Genomic DNA, 22,150 nt, shown 5'->3' on the forward strand with positions numbered 1-22,150 from the left:
TTCAGGTTTGACCAATCAGTGGATGTCTGAGTGTGAAAGAAGAGCAGTGTCAACTACGATTTCACACCTTGGTTAATGTCTTTAGTCTGATAGCATGCTATGTGGTTCACAATATCAACCACTGGTTGGTCTGGCCCTGACTATGTACAAGCCGCTGTATTCTGAATTCACTACATGTTTGTGTCAACACAGTTGCCAATGTAAATCTTACAGTGAACCTGCTTGCATGTTGTTAAAGTAATCTGACCATTGTGTAAACCCTTAGACCATCACTACGACTCAACACCTTCCATCATATTGTGTAAACCCATAGACCAACACTACGACTCAACACCTTCCATCATATTGTGTAAACCCATAGACCAACACTACAACTCAACACCTTCCATCATATTGTGTAAACCCATAGACCAACACTACAACTCAACACCTTCCATCATATTGTGTAAATCCTTATACCAACACTACAACTCAACACCTTCCATCATATTGTGTAAACCCATAGACCAACACTACGACTCAACACCTTCCATCATATTGTGTAAACCCATAGACCAACACTACAACTCAACACCTTCCATCATATTGTGTAAATCCTTATACCAACACTACAACTCAACACCTTCCATCATATTGTGTAAACCCATAGACCAACACTACGACTCAACACCTTCCATCATATTGTGTAAACCCATAGACCATCACTACGACTCAACACCTTCCATCATATTGTGTAAACCCATAGACCAACACTACAACTCAACACCTTCCATCATATTGTGTAAACCCTTTGACCATCACTACGACTCAACACCTTCCATCATATTGTGTAAATCCTTATACCAACACTACAACTCAACACCTTCCATCATATTGTGTAAACCCATAGACCAACACTACAACTCAACACCTTCCATCATATTGTGTAAACCCATAGACCAACACTACAACTCAACACCTTCCATCATATTGTGTAAATCCTTATACCAACACTACAACTCAACACCTTCCATCATATTGTGTAAACCCATAGACCAACACTATAACTCAACACCTTCCATCATATTGTGTAAACCCATAGACCAACACTACGACTCAACACCTTCCATCATATTGTGTAAACCCTTAGACCATCACTACAACTCAACACCTTTCATCATATTGTGTAAATCCTTATACCAACACTACAACTCAACACCTTCCATCATATTGTGTAAACCCATAGACCAACACTACGACTCAACACCTTCCATCATATTGTGTAAACCCATAGACCAACACTACAACTCAACACCTTCCATCATATTGTGTAAACCCACAGACCAACACTACAACTCAACAACTTCCATCATATTGTGTAAACCCATAGACCAACACTACAACTCAACACCTTCCATCATATTGTGTAAACCCATAGACCAACACTACGACTCAACACCTTCCATCATATTGTGTAAACCATAGACCAACACTACAACTCAACACCTTCCATCATATTGTGTAAACCCTTAGACCAACACTACGACTCAACACCTTCCATCATAGTTGAGGTGAGGTGAAGTGAAATTGGGTTTAACGTCGTGCTTGAGAATATTTCGCTCATATGACCACGTGCATGCGTGTGAATGTGTATGTGCGGCTGCTTGTACTAGCCCAGACTTAAGCTGGTTTTATAGTGCTAGCCCACTGAGATACCATGCCGCAGTGAAGCATGAATACCCCACTCAGACACATTATACTGATTCGAGCCGACCAGTCCTTGTTGTACCCATTAAATGCCGAGCGCCAGGCAGGGACCAACAAGTACCATATTTTAACATCTTTTGGTATGACGCGGTCGGGGATCGAACCCGCGACCTTCCGCTCTCCGGGCGGACGCTCTTACCACTACACCACGGATGCGGTCCCATCATAGTTGAATCATGCATAGAGACTTATGCTGGAACACAACGTATCTTTTCTACCGCCAAGTTTCAAATTTAACAGAACACACAAAAAGCAATCTTGCACATCTAAGGAAATATTTATTTAAAATAGAGTTGATGACAGTAATAATATTATCACAGTGCTACATAAATCCAGGCTTGCCTCTACAGACACAGGTTAATATGCATTCCATTGAAACATCCTAATTTACACAAATCCAAATTCTGTTTCACCTGTAAAAAATAAAAACCAACGTATTGTGAAGAACATATAACAAATCATCGATAGATAACCAAGAGGAACACAATTGGATAGTCAAGTGAGATAGGACACATTTCTTAGACAGGAAGCATTTAGCTTCAACATAGATGTACGTGTGTGCGGCGTGCGTATGTGTGTGTGTGCGACAGAGTTACTAAACACTAAACACTAAATATTTTCTTCAACATGTTTCATTTCCACAATCGGGGAGACTGAAGTAACACAGATTATATGACGTCAATGCATCAGTCTCTGTGACGTAAGGCGACTGTTACGTCATAAATTGTGGCTGAAGGCGCCGTTTGTTTGGCAATGTGATTGGACTTTTCATGTAATAAGTTTAAAATTTGTCCTTTTAATGCAGGTTTAAATCTATAAATACACTAAAGCTAAATAAATGTTAATTAAGAGTCCCTTTTAAGCTGAAATTATTAAGACATAGGCACAACTTTTTAATGAATCGGTTTTCTTTTTTGCGAAAATGGGTATGGTTGTATTGTGACGTCATAATATAATCTCAAGCTGTAATTGTTACTCGCCGAATACGAAACTGTAATATGCAGGAGAGAAAGTCGTGTCGCATGATATTGTAAGAATTTCTAGATACGCACGCACGCACGGACAGGTTTATCCACCCATCCATACATGCACACCCATCTGTCCATCCATCCGTACATGCACGCCCGCGCGCGCACACACACACACACACACATACAATGTACATGCATACTGACATACCTAAATGCATACATACATGCCTTCTGGACTCATAACGGTGTTAAATGACTGCATGTAAGACAGCTACATGATGAAACATGGCATAAATATGATTAGTTCAATACAAATACGATGTAAGATGATGCATCAGACTGAGAGCAGACTGATCTCCCTCACCTTGTCATAATAATAAAAAACAAAAATCATGCAAATATAAAAAATCAATGAATCTCTGAAACAACAAATAGACACAACATAGTAACAAATACTCTACCTATGCTGTAAAATATAGCCACATGAATATACAACCGTAATAAAAAAAAACTCCTAACAAATAGAAACGAAAAGAAAACGGAATTGAAATTTTAAATATAAATTAAAATATCAGTTTATAACTGTGTTGGAGACAAAAGATAGACATGTTTAAATTCGTGCATGTTACACAACAACATTTCATCCTGCAATAATGCGCTCAGCCCCTGAAGGCGGATGAGTTGATTCCATCGAAGGACACTCGTTTGGAGTAGATCCTGTTGTCGCGGAGATCAGGGACATCCTCCATGTGCATCAGGTAGTGCCTGTAGTGGACACACAGACAGACAACAAGCATCAAGTTCCAGTAAGAGCGTGAATTAGCCTGCACGATGTTAGTGAAGGCAGTTTGAGGTGAGGAGAAATTGGGTTAAACATCGGGTTTTTAAAGATAACTGCACGTATGTGCTTGTGTGTACGCTTTTCTCAAACCGGACCTAGGCATTTCGGAAGTTGTGGCGCTAAAAGAAAATATTATAAACGCTTTTATGTTTACGTCAACGTTATAAATCTTGACAAAATGTGATTTAACTTTACTTAGTGCACAAAGTTAATGCTGCCGTGGGTAGCACGTCCGACAATACACAGAGAGTATTTCATCCAATCCACAAAGGCAGTACTTCATTCAATACTTTCACTACTTAGTCCGATTGACGAAATTATATTAAAAAAGTATGTTGATGTACACATTATAGGTAGAGGGAATTTACGCGTTTCGGTACTAGTCAAGGAAGTAGCGTACTGCGATCTGTACCAACTCGGCAATTTCAAAGAAAAATAAAGTTGAAACCAATACGTCAACTGTCATACAACAGGTTACATAAAACCACAGTAAGATATGTCTACCGGTTACATAAAGCCACTGTAAGATATATCTACAAATACATAAAGTCATTGTAAAATGATAAGAGGTGATTATACGAGTGTCGGGAGAAGGTATCGTATGCATTCATTCACCATGTAATTTCTCTCTTCCCTTCATGTCTTAACGTACTTTAAGAAACAACAATTATCGAATAATGGCATCACTTTCCAGAAATGACATTGTTCCTAGTGTGACGCCATTCCGACTTACGTCACAATAAGAATCGAAAGGCGTCAACGATTACGAAGGGCGTAAACCATTACATACTGTAGCATAGTCTTTCTCTATTTCTATGACTGGAGCAATGTTCGATCAGCGCAATGATGATTGGGAGCCCGCGAAGTGATATTTGAACTCGTAATTGTATGGTAACCCTATGGGTAGGTAATAAAATACGTTATATCTAGGTGTGGACTGTGACTTACTTTGAATGACAGAAGCTCCTGAAGTCTGGAATCTGCAGATGAGGAAGGAGAGTATTTCTCCTCCATCCTGCTTCCAGCATCTCATCCGTCCCCCACTCAGCAGCATCCCTCTCCTCTTGGTCCTTCCTCTCCTGGTCCTCCACTTCATCCTCCTCCAATTTTGCTTCTTCTCCATTCCCTTCTTCCTCATGCCTCTGGGACTCCCTCACCAAGAGCGAGTAGGGTAGGTATTCTGAGTTTCCACTGATCTCGTATACATTTGGTGGATTCTCATCGAATCTGACTTTCCTCAAAGAACGTGTGCAGGATGCTTTCGCCTTGGGTTGTGTGGTCTTTTGGGAAGTTTCAAAATGAATCCGAGTTTGAGCCACTTTCGGATAACGTATGTTGATACGTTCATTGGACAGCCTTTGCGTACCTTTACAAGGATTACTGGGCTTTGGTTGATCTGGAAACAGATTCGATAGGCTGCAAGTTATACGTTTCCTGCCTGACTTATTTCTTCGTGGGCATTTACCCATCTCCTGGTTGGGCCTAGCATGTGCCTGAGGCCCGCGAGTTGGTTGAAGCAGCTCGCCATCAGCCATGTGACTCTCGAAATCTTCAGAACACACAGGAGTCTTGGTGTACACGTTCGGTAGGTTCCAGCCTTCGTGACTCAACCTTGCTCTGATGTTGATCAAAGAATCAGATACCGGCATCTGCTGTTGTGGAGCTTCCTCTTCCTGGTTTTGACAGACGACGTCTTCTTCATCAACGCCATCTCCATCGTCGTCCTTGACACATGGACTGTTGGCATATGACAACTTTCTCTGAATGGGAGGAAGGAGGACCTTTGCTTGATCATCGACCAGACTGGTGTTGGAGTAAGACTGCCGGTAGACAGTCGTATACCGGAAGTTATCGTATTCGTTCATGGGTTCCCTGACTGGTGCTGAATCTGGTTTGCCTGGTTTGGATATCCTGTCCATCCGGACCGCCCGCCTGATGGTTTGGTTGTGGTCCGGGAAGGTTGTGGAAGTCCGGGGAGAGATGTACAAGTCCCGCGTACTCTGCGCCAAGCATTCTCTGGTCGGTCGACTCAGGATATACGTGCCTGTCGTGACCAAGAACAAAGAAAATACTTCAGAATGTGTAAATACTTAGGTTAAACTACAACAAAAACGTTATTATGTATGTATGTTCGATATTATGACTGATAAAATAGTGCCACTGAAATCAGTAGCGCAAAGTTGTGTCACCTGGCCATTAGATCCTATTTTCGTTTGTGTAGTTTGAGCTTTACCAAAAGGGAAAACGTTTTAGTCATATCTTACAGATCAAACTGGCATGTCGTGATACAACTGAAATACTGTGTAGAGCATTCGTTCAGACACACCGAGTGAGTGACGTTTATGCTTATTTTAGCAATATTCTAGCAACATCACGGCGGGGGACACCAGAAATGGGCTTCGCACATTTTACCCATGTGGGGAATCGAAACCGGGTCTTCGGCGAACGCTTTAACCACTGGTATACCCCTCCTACACACTGAAGCTACTGTGAATACAATGTTTGAGTTGAGGTTAAAATGGGGTATAAATCGCATTCCAGATATATACCGCGTCACGGAGTTCAAACCACCGATATTCTGCTCTCGGTAGACACTCTATCCACTACACCACGGGGCAACACCAGGAAATGTATGGAAGGCTCTCTGGACAAAACGTCAAAGGCGGCGTAAAACATACCCATTCAACCAGCCGGTCAATACCTTATGTCTGTAGCCCAGTGACATTGCTGGAATATAACTTTAAAGACGGCATACAATCACACTCACTCACGCGTCACAGATACATGTCGGAGGTTACCTACCGTCACTGTGCTGACGGTCAGGGTCGTTCTGTGGGAAGATGGCAGGGGTCGGTCTGCGGGGGACCCGTCGGGAGGTGTTGTGAGTCATCTTCATCCGACGCCTGCGCATAAGGATGGAGTCAGAAAACAACATTGGAACAGCGGGGTGGAAGTACTGGAAACATACAAAGCTGAAATGGTTGCCATGAATCCGGGGTCATCTTTGCTTCGAAAAAGGTGCAATCCTTTACTGTGACAGTCACTGTAACACTATGATTTCGTGATGATATTAAAGAGATATCAGAAATTTATTAGACTTAATTAGTGTACGAAATATTCAATGCATCTGAGGAATTGTACATGTTCCAAATGCATTAGTAAATGCAGACACTCTTACCCGACATCGCCGTAATTTGGTTTCGGTGTCCTGAAATATATCAAAGGCTGAGAGTAAGGTTCATGCTTTCACTATATAAGCATAGAATTCTTGACTAACGCGAGACATGTTTGGGGTGGGGTTTACAGATTTTGAGAATTAAATAATATTTGGTCGGTAGATACAAAAAAGACCAAAACATTTAAAAGCTTTGTGCAGGATCTTTGTTCACATCAAAACGTTCTGCAATGTATTTGGATCGGTAGGTGACCAATTGGCAAGGCAACGTGACCGGTTTTGAGGTCCTTATAATTATAAATCTAACATCTGGAGTTTATTTTCGTTAATTTATATTTTTTCCTATTTTCAATATAATTTAGCAATTTGTCTGGTCGGTTAATCAGTAATCCAAGCAAACACAACTGTGTGGCCTGAGGACGTAACTATTAACCCTCATTTTCTGTAGAATCATCGGAAACAAATTCGGTGATCTAGCGTATTACCCACTGATTGTGTGGTAACAGAGCTGACTTTTCTTGTTCAGACTCGATTATCTCCAGAGCACGGTGATATATCTGGAATATTGCTGGGTGCGGCGTTACACAACAGTCACTTAAGCTAAAATCATAGTTTTAAATTTGATTGATTGTGTATGCTGTATTTGATTGAATGCGTCCCTTATAAACTAATTACATGCTATTACATGAGGACATATAATCCCCGCGAAATAAACATGATGGTTAGAGGAAGGCACAAATATAACGTGTACTTGAGTTCAACATTGATTAATTTATGCGATATTTGATAATCAGCACCGTTTACCAAATAATTAAAATCTGACATAACTATTTTGTGTATTTGTGTTCACAGAGATATACAATGTAAAGGTAAATGCACCATGTGGACAGTAGTCTAAATTGGCCTAAATGTTGTTTGGTTTATGTCAACATAAATGTATAACAAGCAACAATTAAATTTAACAGTTAAATATTCATTTTTCATCAGATGCCTTCACGGCAAAGACTACTGTAACTCACATGAAACTCTCCACATCACTTGTTCTCACACCCAGTGGGACCACGTGCAAACTGTTGATGTTGTTGCGGCTGTAACAGTAAAACATCTGTCTAGCATGAATAAATGCTGCTATACATGATGCGTATTTTCAACGCACTTTGTTCAACGAAGCCTGCGCGTCAGAATATAACTATTCGCATTCTCATAGAATTTTGCCCTGACTATGTTCTGAATAGACAAACAGGTCTTCTTAAACAAATCTCTCCTCTCTTACAAATACTGTTGTTTTGAAGGCCGATGACAGCGCTGGTAACGATTATGTGTGACAGCTATAGATAGCGTAGTGTCGTGCAGCGTATGTCCGGTGAATGGAAGACCAATGATTCCAAGTTATCTTTAAGAAATACAACTTCTTATTACCCTGCCTGGTGCTGAACATTTGAACCAAACCGAAACATCAGTCTCATTAACCTATTCAGACAATGGCCTACTTTTCAGCCGATCCGAATTTTCTCGTGTGAAAGTGAAAATAGACATCACAAACAACCATGGTTACACTGAATTCCAATTTCTTGTTTCAAAAGAAAATGGTATTTTAAAAATGAAGTTTAATTTTAAACTTTAATAACGTAGTATTTCTATAATTATGGCGAGGTGAAGGCAGCATGACTTTAACTAAGGCTCGCAGACTGCCCCTGTTTGATGAGGTCGAAAAATGATTCACAATACATCTGGCTCGCTGGTTACACCTGTTATGTGCTCTGTGCGCTGATGTTGTGTATATAGTTCTGTAATGCACAATGTGATTGATATAATATCAAGTCCGTACCAGACCGCCAAACCTTTCTAGCGGGAGAGCCTCGTTTTCAGATTTCAACAATTTCCAGGTTTCCGTTTGTCAGAGCTCGCTGTACGACAGAGCACGCTGCACGACGTGTTTGCAATGATTAGAAGGAGTGTAGTGTTGCAATATACAAGTGCTCAGATGTATGAAATAATACTGATAATTAATTATGTATCCAGTTAAATGAATCGTTCCCAAAATTCTGGACTGGTTATTGTACTGAGTTGCGCAATAGGACGGGACCCAGTCAAGAGGAAACGAGACTGTTGTGTAATCAATGTTTTGACTTGAAAAACAAGAACTGTTCGGGTTAGAGTCAACGGACTGAGCCCGAGTGAGTCACTGTTTAACTGGTGTCTTTATTGTGTCTCAGAGGACTAGTACGCACGCACGCACGCAGACACACATGCATGAAACTATAAACGTGCAATAATCTAAGAACCTACGTCAAATGCAATTTCGCTTACATCACTTTTATGGAGCGTTTCTAATATCGTTCATATGCCGTTTAAATTCTTTCCAATACCGACGGAAAAAACGTCTTTCCGTGTTTTATGGACGAGATTTACATGTCCAGTGTCTCACGTAAAATGTCCAGTGATACTCACAATCTGGCCAGTGGGTCCCTTGTTTCACAGAGCGGCACGTCGTGTATTGGGTTCTCTCCCCATCGCTGCGACCTTGACCTTACAAACGAAACAAATGTAGACAAGGAAGAAGTATATAGATCTAATCCATTCACTGTTTCAGGTGTATTACTGCACATGCAGCTCTGTGGGGAGTTGGGGGTGGGGGCGGGTTTGGTGTTTAACACTGTTTTAGACTCACATGCGCACGTTTATTACTGTAGCCATTGCAAGCACAGGCCCTTGTGTCTTTGCGAGGACTAAAGATAAAAGAACAAACAATCTTTGAGATGACCCCCTACTCGAAATGCTTCACAGTACAATAAATCATGATTTATTGTACTGTCATCTAAATTGTTTTTTGTTTTTGAATATTTAAGGGGATAAGAAGGAAACAAGCCATTGCTTAGCGGATCCTGTAAACCATGGTATCGCGAGAGCGGCGCACTGTGTCACTCCTATTTTCTTGAGTCGTGTTAATTGTAGACTGAGGGACTTGCTCGTTTTGTCATCTCGGATTTCATCTTTCGAATATATTAAAATGTGTTCTATATGTCCGCTTGTGAACAATACTAAATACATTTTCAAAGGTCCTTTGAATTTTGTATACGGCATTTCACCACATAGGCCCTGTTTTGGACACCCCCAAAAACATATTTCCCCATTCTTGATTTTTCTTGGGTTTTGTGTACATGATAAATAGACCTGTGAACAATGTTCTGCAATAATTGGCTTCTTATCACAAATGTCTAGGTTATTTTATTTTGACGTCGATTTCTACTTGCCTAAGAATAAGAAGTGGATGGCGCATATTCCCAATAGCCACTTCGTTTAAGAGTTTACGTACGCTTCAGTGACTAGTATAGACACAATGGCTGGTCATTTTCCTAAACTGATGTACAACTGTATATATTATCATTTGTAATTTTATGTTATTTGCAATGTTTACATTAATGTTTTAAAAATATTTAAAACGTGACATTTAATTATGCGAATATATACAATACCTAAAGAAAGTAAAAAACACTCGCCGAAACACGCCATGCCTACGATTTATAGGTATGATGCCCGTATAAAACAAAGCTTCCATTTGTCCGGTAGTGTATTTGCTGTCATTCAAATAAAGTGACGTGCCACACTTTTGATAAGCGGGTCAATTTCATTCTTAGATAATTTGTTCTCACTTAAACCATTGTGTTAAATATTTATGTCTCGCATCAAGGTTTACCCGTTTCATGTTGTTTTCGGGGCGGTGGGGTAGCCTAGAGGTAATTTAAAGCGTTGGCCCGTCACACCGAAGACACAATGGTTTTCCCCGCCGTGATGTTGCTGGAATTGCTAAAAGCGGCGTAAAACCAAACTCACTCACTCACTCATTTTGTTTTCCTGTTCACAGTAATATTCAGCATTCTTGAATATATTCAGAAACATTTGAGAAGGTGTGTTTCTTTCAAATGTGTTTCTTCTATGTCTCATCGTTGAGATATGTTCACTTTACAAGTTGCACTATACCAAGGATGTTGTTTTACTTTTCGATTTGTTTTTGTGTGTTTGGCCTTTTCATCATTTAAGCTTAAATCAAACGGTGTATACTTTTTCCCGGGACCTGCTCACAGAATATTGAAAGTCATTGAAATTCGAACCATCATTTCATAACTGGGGACTCGTGAAGATCCTGGTTAGAGTTGACCTTCAGTAACCCATGCTTCTCGTAAGAGACGAGTAACGGGTCGGGTGGTCAGGCTCGCTGAATTGGTTGACACATGTCATCGTATCTCATGCAATTGCGTATATCGATGCTCATGATGTTGATCACTGGATTGTCTGGTCCAGACTTGATTATTAACTGACCGCCCCCATACAGCTGGAATATTGCTGAGTCTGGCATCAATCAATCAATCAATCATAACTGGCAGTCCTGCGGTCGGCATTACCGTGTTGTCATGCACAACGCCTTGGCAACAGCGCGATGTATCACACATGCATATATTTGGGATTGTTGAGATTGCCTATATGCATGTTAAAGTAAAGGCTACTGACCTCTCGTCACTGAATCCAGTGTACAATGTCCTTGCCAGAGACTGCTGAGCAAAGGGAGGAAGAGCGAGAGTCACCATCCCGACAATGTCCGCTCCACGGACAGACCAGACACGTCTGTGACGTCATGCTATTGTCGCGTCATCGCCTTGAGCACTACGTCTGGTTCTCACTTAGAGGTGCGTTCTCACGATGCGTCAGGAACTAACAATTTGTAGTTTTAGATTTGTGGTGAAAATGTACATCGTAATAACAGTTACTGTTTCTTACTTTACGATACTTGTTGTAAGAGAGGTCGTGTGTAAATGAAGGACAGTACTGTTACCTTTTGCGTTAACTGTAGTTAACTTATAATACACATGAGTATATAACCTTATAGTGAGTTAGTGAGTTTAGTTTTACGCCGTTTTTAGCAATATTCCAGCAATATCACGGCGGGGGACATGATGTGGTGGTGGTGGTGGTGGAATTGGGTTTAACGTCGTGCTTGAGAATATTTCGCTCATATGACGACGTGCATGCGTGTGTATGTGTATGTGCGGCTGCTTGTACTAGCCTAGACTTAAGCTGGTTTTATAGTTCTAGCCCAATGAGATACCATGCCGCAGTGAAGCATGCATACCCCACTCAGACACATTATACTGACTCCGAGCCGACCAGTCGTTGTATCCATTAATGCCGAGCGCCAGGCAGGGACCAACAAGTACCATATTTTAACGTCTTTTGGTATGACGCGGTCCGGGATCGAACTCGCGACCTTCCGCTCTCCGGTCGGACGCTCTTACCACTACACCACGGAGGCGGTCGGCGGGGAACATGAGAAATGGGCTTTACACATTGTGCCTGTGTAACCTGCTGTTATTTGCACTGGCTGTTTCAATTGTTACGAACAGTAACCGTCATTTCGCTGCTGCAGAATATTCCACTTTCGATTTAAGAATAATTATATGAATAGTAGTAGATAACAATAAAACAGTAGTGCATAACCGCCACTATATAACAAGGTTCGTAGAATAGTGTATGGGATGTTTGTTAGTATACCATCACACATGGCAAGTAATTATGAAATTGACCCGCTTATCAAAAGTGTGGCACGTCAGTGTAACCGTGGTTGTTTGTGATGTCTATTTTCACTTTCACACGAGAAAATTCGGATCGGCTGAAAAGTAGGCCATTGTCTGAATAGTTAATGAGACTCATGTTTCGGTTTGGTTCAAATGTTAAGCACCAGGCAGGGTAATAAAAGTTGTATTTCTTAAAGATAACTTGGAATCATTGGTCTTCCATTCACCGGACATACGCTGCACGACACTACGCTATCTACAGCTGTCACACATAATCGTTACCAGCGTTGTCATCGGCCTTACAAAAAACAGTATTTGGAAGGCCTTTGTTTAAGAAGACCTGTGTGTCTATTCAGAACATAGTCGGGGCAAAATTCTATGAGAATGCGAATAGTTATATTCTGACGCGCGGGCTTCGTTGAACAAAGTGCGTTGAAAATACGCATCATGTATAGCAGCATTTATTCATGCTAGACAGATGTTTTACTGTTACAGCCGCAACAACTTCAACAGTTTGCACGTGGTCCCACTGGGTGTGAGAACAAGTGATGTGGAGAGTTTCATGTGAGTTACAGTAGTCTTTGCCGTGAAGGCATCTGATGAAAAATGAATATTCAACTGTTAAATTTAATTGTTGCTTGTTATACGTTTATGTTTACATAAACCAAACAACATTTAGGCCAATTTAGACTACTGTCCACATGGTGCATTTACCTTTACATTGTATATCTCTGTGAACACAAATACACAAAATAGTTATGTCAGATTTTAATTATTTGGTTAACGGTGCTGATGATCAAATATCGCATAAATTCATCGATGTTAAACTCAAGTACACGTTATATTTGTGCCTTCCTCTAACCATCATGTTTATTTCGCAGGGATTATATGTCCTCATGTAATAGCATGTAATTAGTTTATAAGGGACGCATTCAATCAAATACATCATACACAATCAATCAAATTTAAAACTATGATTTTAGTGACTGTTGTGTAATGCCGCACCCAGCAATATTCGAGATATATCACCGTGCTCTGGAGACAATCGAGTCTGAACAAGAAAAGTCAGCTCTGTTACCACACAATCAGTGGGTAATACGCTAGATCACCGAATTTGTTTCCGATGATTCTACAGAAAGTGAGGGTTTATAGTTACGTCCTCAGGCCACACAGTTGTGTTTGCTTGGTTTACTGATTAACGGACCAGACAAATTGCTAAATTATATTGAAAATAGAAAAAAATATAAATTAACGAAAATAAACTCCAGATTTTAGATTTATAATTATAAGGACCGCTTCAGTTCGCCTACAGGTCAAGGAGAGGAGTTGTTGATGCTACACTGTCACTCCTGAATAATGTCTATAAACATCTAGAGACACCTAAGTCATACATCAGGATCCTCTTCGTTGACTTTTCATCTGCGTTCAACACTATCCAGCCACATATCATGATACAGAAACTGTTAGACATTGGCGTTAACTCATACCTCATCATTTCGGACAGACAGCAGTACGTGAAGGTTAACGGAGCTGTATCGAGTAAACGGACCACCAACACTGGTGCACCACGAGGCTGTGTAATATCTCCTGTTCTTTTCACCCTCTACACTAATGATTGTGCAAGCTCGAATTCAACCTGTTCAACTGTAAAGTTCGTAGATGATGCAGCAATTGTCGGCAAACTGAACGACACTGATTCTGAAGAACTGTATAAAGAGGACATTAATCATTTTACGACTTGGTGTGCAGAAAACCACTTACTCTTAAATGTCACAAAAGCAAAGGAACTGATAATTGACTTTCGGAGTAAACCCACAGAACTGCTTCCAGTGATAATCAACGGTGAATGTGTTGAGACAGTGTCGAAGTATAAGTATCTGGGAACCTTCATTGACTCTAAGCTGAACTGGAACTCTAACACTGAACCCCTATACAAAAAGTGTCAACAACGTCTTCATCTGATGCGTAAACTGAGATCTTTTAATGTTAACCCATCTGTGATGTCATCTTTTTATGTAGCATTTATTCAGAGTATTTTAACATTTTCCTTCGATTGTTGGTACGGGTCTCTCTCAGTTCTTCTCAAATCTAAAATAGACAAAATTGTTCACACTGCAAGTAAAATCGCTGGAGAGAGCCCGTACATCCTTTATTCCAAGTACCATTCTCTCTTAAACAAATGTGAAGATGCCTAAATCAAAAGAATTTATGTAAATATGAGAGCCCGTACATCCTTTATTCCAAGTACCATAGCTCTGCTGAACAAATGTGAAGATTCCTGAAAAGGCATTTATGTAAATATGTATCCTATCTCTCTTATATCCTATCTGCTGATCCTATCCTATCCTAGGCATTATCCTATCCTATCCTATCCTATCCTATCCTATCCTATCCTATCCTATCCTATCCTATCCTATCCTATCCTATCCTATCCTATCCTATCCTATCCTATCCTATCCTATCCTATCCTATCCTATTCTATTCTATTCTATTCTAAAACCGGTCACGTTGCCTTGCCAATTTGTCACCTACGGATCCAAATACATTGCAGAACGTTTTGATGTTAACAAAGATCCTGCACAAAGCTTATAAATGTTTTGGTCTTTTTTGTATCTACCGACCAAATATTATTTAATTCTCAAAATCTGTAAACCCCACCCCGAAACATGTCTCGCGTTAGTCAAGAAACCTATGCTTGTATAGTGAAAGCATGAACCTTACTCTCAGCCTTTGATATATTTCAGGGCACCGAAACCAAATTACGGCGATGTCGGGTAAGAGTGTCTGCATTTACTAATGCATTTGGAACATGTACAATTCCTCAGATGCATTGAATATTTCGTACACTAATTAAGTCTAATAAATTTCTGATATCTCTTTAATATCATCACGAAATCATAGTGTTACAGTGACTGTCACAGTAAAGGATTGCACCTTTTTCGAAGCAAAGATGACCCCGGATTCATGGCAGCCATTTCAGCTTTGTATGTTTCCAGTACTTCCAACCCGCTGTTCCAATGTTGTTTTCTGACTCCATCCTTATGTGCAGGCGTCGGATGAAGATGACTCACAACACCTCCCGACGGGTCCCCCGCAGACCGACCCCTGCCATCTTCCCACAGAACGACCCTGACCGTCAGCACAGTGACGGTAGGTAACCTCCGACATGTATCTGTGACGCGTGAGTGAGTGTGATTGTATGCCGTCTTTAAAGTTATATTCCAGCAATGTCACTGGGCTACAGACATAAGGTATTGACCGGCTGGTTGAATGGGTATGTTTTACGCCGCCTTTGACGTTTTTGTCCAGAGAGCCTTCCATACATTTCCTGGTGTTGCCCCGTGGTGTAGTGGATAGAGTGTCTACCGAGAGCAGAATATCGGTGGTTTGAACTCCGTGACGCGTTATATATCTGGAATGCGATTTATACCCCATTTCACCTTAACTCAAACATTGTATTCACAGTAGCTTCAGTGTGTAGGAGTGATATACCAGTGGTTAAAGCGTTCGCCGAAGACCCGGTTTCGATTCCCCACATGGGTACAATGTGCGAAGCCCATTTCTGGTGTCCCCCGCCGTGATGTTGCTAGAATATTGCTAAAATAAGCATAAACGTCACTCACTCACTCACTCACTCGGTGTGTCTGAATGAATGCTCTACACAGTATTTCAGTTGTATCACGACATGCTTGTTTGATCTGTAAGATATGACTAAAACGTTTCCCCTTTTGGTAAAGCTCAAACTACACAAACGAAAATAGGATCTAATGGCCAGGTGACACAACTTTGCGCTACTGATTTCAGTGGCACTATTTTATCAGTCATAATATCGAACATACATACATATTAACGTTTTTTGTTGTAGTTTAACCTAAGTATTTACACATTCTGAAGTATTTTCTTTGTTCTTGGTCACGACAGGCACGTGTATCCTGAGTCGACCGACCAGAGAATGCTTGGCGCAGTGTACGCGGGACTTGTACATCTCTCCCCGGACTTCCACAACCTTCCCGGACCACAACCAAACCATCAGGCGGGCGGTCCGGATGGACAGGATATCCAAACCAGGCAAACCAGATTCAGCACCAGTCAGGGAACCCATGAACGAATACGAGAACTTCCGGTATACGACTGTCTACCGGCAGTCTTACTCCAACACCAGTCTGGTCGATGATCAAGCAAAGGTCCTCCTTCCTCCCATTCAGAGAAAGTTGTCATATGCCAACAGTCCAGGTGTCAAGGACGACGATGGAGATGGCGTTGATGAAGAAGACGTCGTCTGTCAAAACCAGGAAGAGGACGCTCCACAACAGCAGATGCCGGTATCTGATTCTTTGATCAACATCAGAGCAAGGTTGAGTCACGAAGGCTGGAACCTACCGAACGTGTACACCAAGACTCCTGTGTGTTCGGAAGATTTCAAGAGTCACATGGCTGATGGCGAGCTGCTTCAACCAACTCGCGGGCCTCAGGTACATGCTAGGCCCAACCAGGAGATGGGTAAATGCCCACGAAGAAATAAGTCAGGCAGGAAACGTATAACTTGCAGCCTATCGAATCTGTTTCCAGATCAACCAAAGCCCAGTAATCCTTCTAAAGGTACGCAAAGGCTGTCCAATGAACGTATCAACATACGTTATCCGAAAGTGGCTCAAACTCGCATTCATTTTGAAACTTCCCAAAGACCACACAACCCAAGGCGAAAGCATCCTGCACACGTTCTTTGAGGAAAGTCAGATTCGATGAGAACCCACCAAATGTATACGAGATCAGTGGAAACTCAGAATACCTACCCTACTCGCTCTTGGTGAGGGAGTCCCAGAGACATGAGGATGAAGTGGAGGACCAGGAGAGGAAGGACCGAAACGCGTAAATTCACTCTACCTATAATGTGTACATCAACATACTTTTTTAAGATAATTTCGTCAATCGGACTAAGTAGTGAAAGTATTGAATGAAGTACTGCCTTTGTGGATTGGATGAAATACTCTCTGTGTATTGTCACACGTGCTACCCACGGCAACATTAACTTTGTGCACTAAGTAAAGTTAAATCACATTTTGTCAAAATTTATAACGTTGACGTAAACATAAAAGCGTTTATAATATTTTCTTTTAGCGCCACAACTTCCGAAATGCCTAGGTCCGGTTTGAGAAAAGCGTACACACAAGCACATACGTGCAGTTATCTTTAAAAACCCGATGTTTAACCCAATTTCTCCTCACCTCAAACTGCCTTCACTAACATCGTGCAGGCTAATTCACGCTCTTACTGGAACTTGATGCTTGTTGTCTGTCTGTGTGTCCAATGCAGGCACTACCTGATGCACATGGAGGATGTCCCTGATCTCCGCGACAACAGGATCTACTCCAAACGAGTGTCCTTCGATGGAATCAACTCCTCCGCCTTCAGGGGCTGAGCGCATTATTACAGGATGAAATGTTGTTGTGTAACATGCACGAATTTAAACATGTCTATCTTTTGTCTCCAACACAGTTATAAACTGATATTTTAATTTATATTTAAAATTTCAATTCCGTTTTCTTTTCGTTTCTATTTTTAGGAGTTTTTTTTTATTACGGTTGTATATTAATGTGGCTATATTTTACAGCATAGGTAGAGTATTTGTTACTATGTTGTGTCTATTTGTTGTTTCAGAGATTCATTGATTTTTTATATTTGCATGATTTTTGTTTTCTATTATTATGACAAGGTGAGGAATGTATGTATGTATGTATGTATGTATGTATGTATGTATGTATGTATGTATGTATGTATGTATGTATGTATGTATGTATGTATTTATGTATGTATGTACAATGTATGTATGCATGTATGTATGTACAATGTATACATGTATGTACAATGTATGTATGTATGTATGTACATTGTATGTGTGTGTGTGTGTGTGTGTGCGTGCGCGTGCATGTACGGATGGATGGACAGATGGATGTGCATGTATGGATGGGTGGATAAACCTGTCCGTGCGTATCTAGAAATTCTTACAATATCACGCGACACGATTTTCTGTCCTGCATATTACCGTTTTGTCTTCGGCGAGTAGCAAGTACAGCTTGAGATTATATTATGACGTCACATACCCATTTTCGCAAAAAAGAAAACCGATTCATTAAAACGCCTATGTCTTAATAATCTCAGCTTAAAGGGGACTCTTAATTAACATTTATTTAGCTTTAGTGTATTTATAGATTTAAACCTGCATTAATAAGACAAACGGCGCCTTCAGCCACAATTTATGACGTCAACTAATGTAACAGTCGCCTTACGTCACAGTGACTGGTGCAAAGACGTCATAATCTGTGTTACTTCAGTCTCCCCGATTGTGGAAATGAAACATGTTGAAGAAAGAACTGTATTTAGTGTTTAGTGTTTAGTAACTCTGTCGCACACACACACATACGCACGCCGCACACACGTACATCCATGTTGAAGCTAAATGCTTCCTGTCTAAGAAATGTGTCCTATCTCACTTGACTATCCAATTGTGTTCCTCTTGGTTATCTATCGATGATTTGTTATATGTTCTTCACAATACGTTGGTTTTTAATTTTTACAGGTGAAACAGAATTTGGATTTGTGTAAATTAGGATGTTTCAATGGAATGCATATTAACCTGTGTCTGTAGAGGCATGCCTGGATTTACGTAGCACTGTGATAATATTATTACTGTCATCAACTCTATTTTAAATAAATACTTCCTTGGGTGTGCAAGATTGTTTTTTGGGCCTACCTTTAGAATACAGCACCACAAACTTTAAAAATACGTCATAATACCCTTTTACGTAATGTAATGTGATTTTGTTCGAAAGCACGTTCTCGAAACAATGCCCTATGACGCCATCATGGCAACACGGTTGTCTGGCTCAGCGAGTGCGTATAAGCTCCGCTCACTAGTGTTTCATCTCTACGAGCTATGTCATTGCATAAGCCCAACGATGTTGAGAGTTTCCAGTAGTTGTATACCAGCGGATGCGCAATGTTTTGCAAGCACCAGTTTGAAATATTTTTCTCTTTTCACTAATACACTCAAATTTACCTGTATCACGGGGTGCTGAGGTGTTATGTTTTGTGTATTATTGTATTTTGCATTTTTTAAATTGACATATATATTTTTGTCATTCAGTAATTTGCACCATTACATAGAAAGATTTTTATTAGATCTAGTATTTTATTTTTCGAAGCGGTAATAATGCATTACACTGGACACGTCAGTCATTTTTTGTGCCGGTTCGGTCAATGCATTCTATTTATTTGGATTAATTCAAGGGGTTAGGGCTAGGGTTTAGGGTTAAGGGTTAGGTACAGGTCCGGTGTAATACGTGAGTACCATTTGTTGTTTTTCCTTTGGCATTTTATACTGCCTGTTCGGTCAATGCATTCTATTTATTAGGATAATTTCAAGGGATTAGGGTTAGGGTTAGGTTTAGGGTTAAGGGTTTAGGTTTAGGGTTAGGGACCTAATCCAATATAATAGGTACATGTCCGGTGTAATACGTAAATACCATTTTTTGTTTTTCCTTTTGCATTTTAATACTTTTTTTCACACAAAAACGGGAAACTAAAAACGTCAAAAGTACACTATGAAATGGTTTATTGTAGAAAGTTTGGGCTAATGGAAATTGGCCTGGAATTTGCACTGAAGCCTCTTTTACACGCAACATTTGTTCAATAATGATTCGAAGGCTAACTCACCCTCGTGCCGTCACTACACATGCTCATGTCTCCCTCGTTCCTTAGTGCGATCCACATTATTCTTACAGTGTTCCCTACATCACTTTTCTGTCACAAAATCACCGATTTATATAACAGCGCGTCATTCATGCATGCACCGTGAAATCTACGTGTGACGCTTGACGTCAACAACCCTTTTCAGTTTGAGGCATATCGGCTCATTCCACACCACGCGTTATCTTGTAGATTACGGAATGGGACGAGTGTGCCAAATGGCATCGGGTCCATTCGGCAGGTGTCCGTAGATTAAAATCACGAGACACCAAGTCTACCCGTAACCTTCGTAATTGTCCGTGACCTATTCGATTCTTTCCGTTCATTTCCGTGACGTCGCAGGAATGACTCGATAAATTTGCACATTGTGCAACAGTGTGGACGTAGCTCAGTCGTTTAGCTGTCAAGCTAACAATCCGAAGGTCGCGGGTTCGCGACCGACGGGTTCTCGCAAACTGGTTGCTTGTCTTAATGACACGTGACCTACGGCAGAGATTGTCCTCACGAGAAGTTGTGGTGCTGTATTCTAAAGGTGCTCCGTTTTCTGTGTGTTCGGTTAAATTTGAAACTTAGCAGTAGAAAAGATACGTTGTGTTCCAGCATAGGTCTAGAGCTATGCATGATTCAACTATTATGGGACCACCTCCGTGGTGTAGTGGTTAGAGCGTACGCCCGGAGAGTGGAAGGTCGCGGGTTCGATCCCCGACCGCGTCATACCAAAAGACGTTAAGATATGGTACTTTTTGGTCCCTGCCTGGCGCTCGGCATTAATGGGTACAACAAGGACTGGTCGGCTCGGAGTCAGTATAATGTGTCTGAGTGGGGTATTCATGCTACACTGCGGCATGGTATCTCAGTGGGCTAGCACTATATATAATCAGCTTAAGTCTGGGCTAGTACAAGAAGTCGCACATACCCATACACACTCATGAACGTCGTCATATGAGCGAAATATTCTCAAGCACGACGTTAAACCCAATTTCACCTCACCTCACCTCAACTATGATGGAAGGTGTTGAGTCGTAGCATTGGTCTATGGGTTTACACAATATGATGGAAGGTGTTGAGTCGTAGTGTTGGTCTGTGGGTTTACACAATATGATGGAAGGTGTTGAGTCCTAGTGTTGGTCTAAGGGTTTACACAATGGTCAGATTACTTTCACAACATGCAAGCAGGTTCACTGTAAGATTTACATTGGCAACTGTGTTGACACAAACATGTAGTGAATTCAGAATACCGCGGCTTGTACATAGTCAGGGCCAGACCAACCAGTGGTTGATATTGTGAACCACATAGCATGCTATCAGACTAAAGACATTAACCAAGGTGTGAAATCGTAATTTACACTGCTCTGCTTTAACACTCAGACATCCACTGATTGGTCAAACCTGAACAAAAGGCGTCAAAACCGGTCGTTGCCTTACATTAGCGACTACAGCCATCCCCTTTCCATTTTTAGACTCACCACTCAGATAGTTTATTCAAAATATACTTTTCGACAATTCAAAAGTAAACAATTTATGAACAATAGGACTATAAAACTGCCCCCAGTATTTGGTATTATATCTGTAGGGGCTGGTGCAAATTAAGCCTGGCTTTGGTGTGAAGGTTTGAATCGAAGGGATGTATTTGTGCTGTCTGTGTTGGACAGACACAGAACCATCCTGCTATGTAGCTTGCCTGAAGAAACAACTGTTGCCTCTAAAAACTGGATGGGAATTCCATGACAGGGGAATGAAACGTTCGGGGCCATCAGCCACATACATTTGTAAGTCTCGCCTGTACAAACTAGTAGAGGATGTCTCAAAAAGTGACCAAACTCACTATCATGTTAGTCCACTATCCAAGTGTTAGACCCTACGATTCCAACTATTCATGAACATGTGTTCATGATTCACTGTCAAATGGTAATGACACCAGGTGCTCGCCAAAACTATCTCCTGTGGGGACGCATCGGTACCATGACAACTCAAGGAGTATGACCACCAGCCTGCCGCCTCTTTCAACAAGCACAGGTTCGTGAGACCAATACTCTTTTAGTCAAACCTGAGGTTGACAGTATGAGCAGCCATCCAAGCTGTCAAGAAAGATAATGCACAA

General features: G+C 41.0%; 2 protein-coding genes across 2 annotated transcripts; one reads left to right on the forward strand and one right to left on the reverse strand.

Moving 5' to 3' along the window:
* Positions 1-3,148: 3,148 nt before the first annotated feature.
* Positions 3,149-11,342, reverse strand: LOC124269435. Its single transcript, XM_046704440.1, has 7 exons — positions 11,243-11,342; positions 9,185-9,262; positions 7,753-7,821; positions 6,737-6,766; positions 6,361-6,461; positions 4,507-5,602; positions 3,149-3,482 (listed from the first exon to the last, which is right to left on the reverse strand). The coding sequence occupies exons 1-7, from the start codon at positions 11,317-11,319 to the stop codon at positions 3,377-3,379; spliced, it is 1,557 nt and encodes a 518-aa protein (XP_046560396.1). The 5' UTR covers positions 11,320-11,342; the 3' UTR covers positions 3,149-3,376.
* Positions 11,343-11,431: 89 nt separating this feature from the next.
* LOC124269436 lies at positions 11,432-17,722 on the forward strand. Its single transcript, XM_046704441.1, has 7 exons — positions 11,432-11,478; positions 12,799-12,867; positions 15,048-15,077; positions 15,353-15,453; positions 16,225-16,775; positions 16,988-17,172; positions 17,617-17,722. Exons 1-7 carry the CDS (start codon positions 11,432-11,434, stop codon positions 17,720-17,722), a joined length of 1,089 nt encoding a protein of 362 aa, XP_046560397.1.
* Positions 17,723-22,150: the final 4,428 nt, after the last annotated feature.

Source organism: Haliotis rubra, unplaced genomic scaffold, assembly GCF_003918875.1.
Source record: "Haliotis rubra isolate DU_JTF1 unplaced genomic scaffold, ASM391887v1 Scf145, whole genome shotgun sequence".
NCBI lineage: Eukaryota > Metazoa > Mollusca > Gastropoda > Lepetellida > Haliotidae > Haliotis > Haliotis rubra.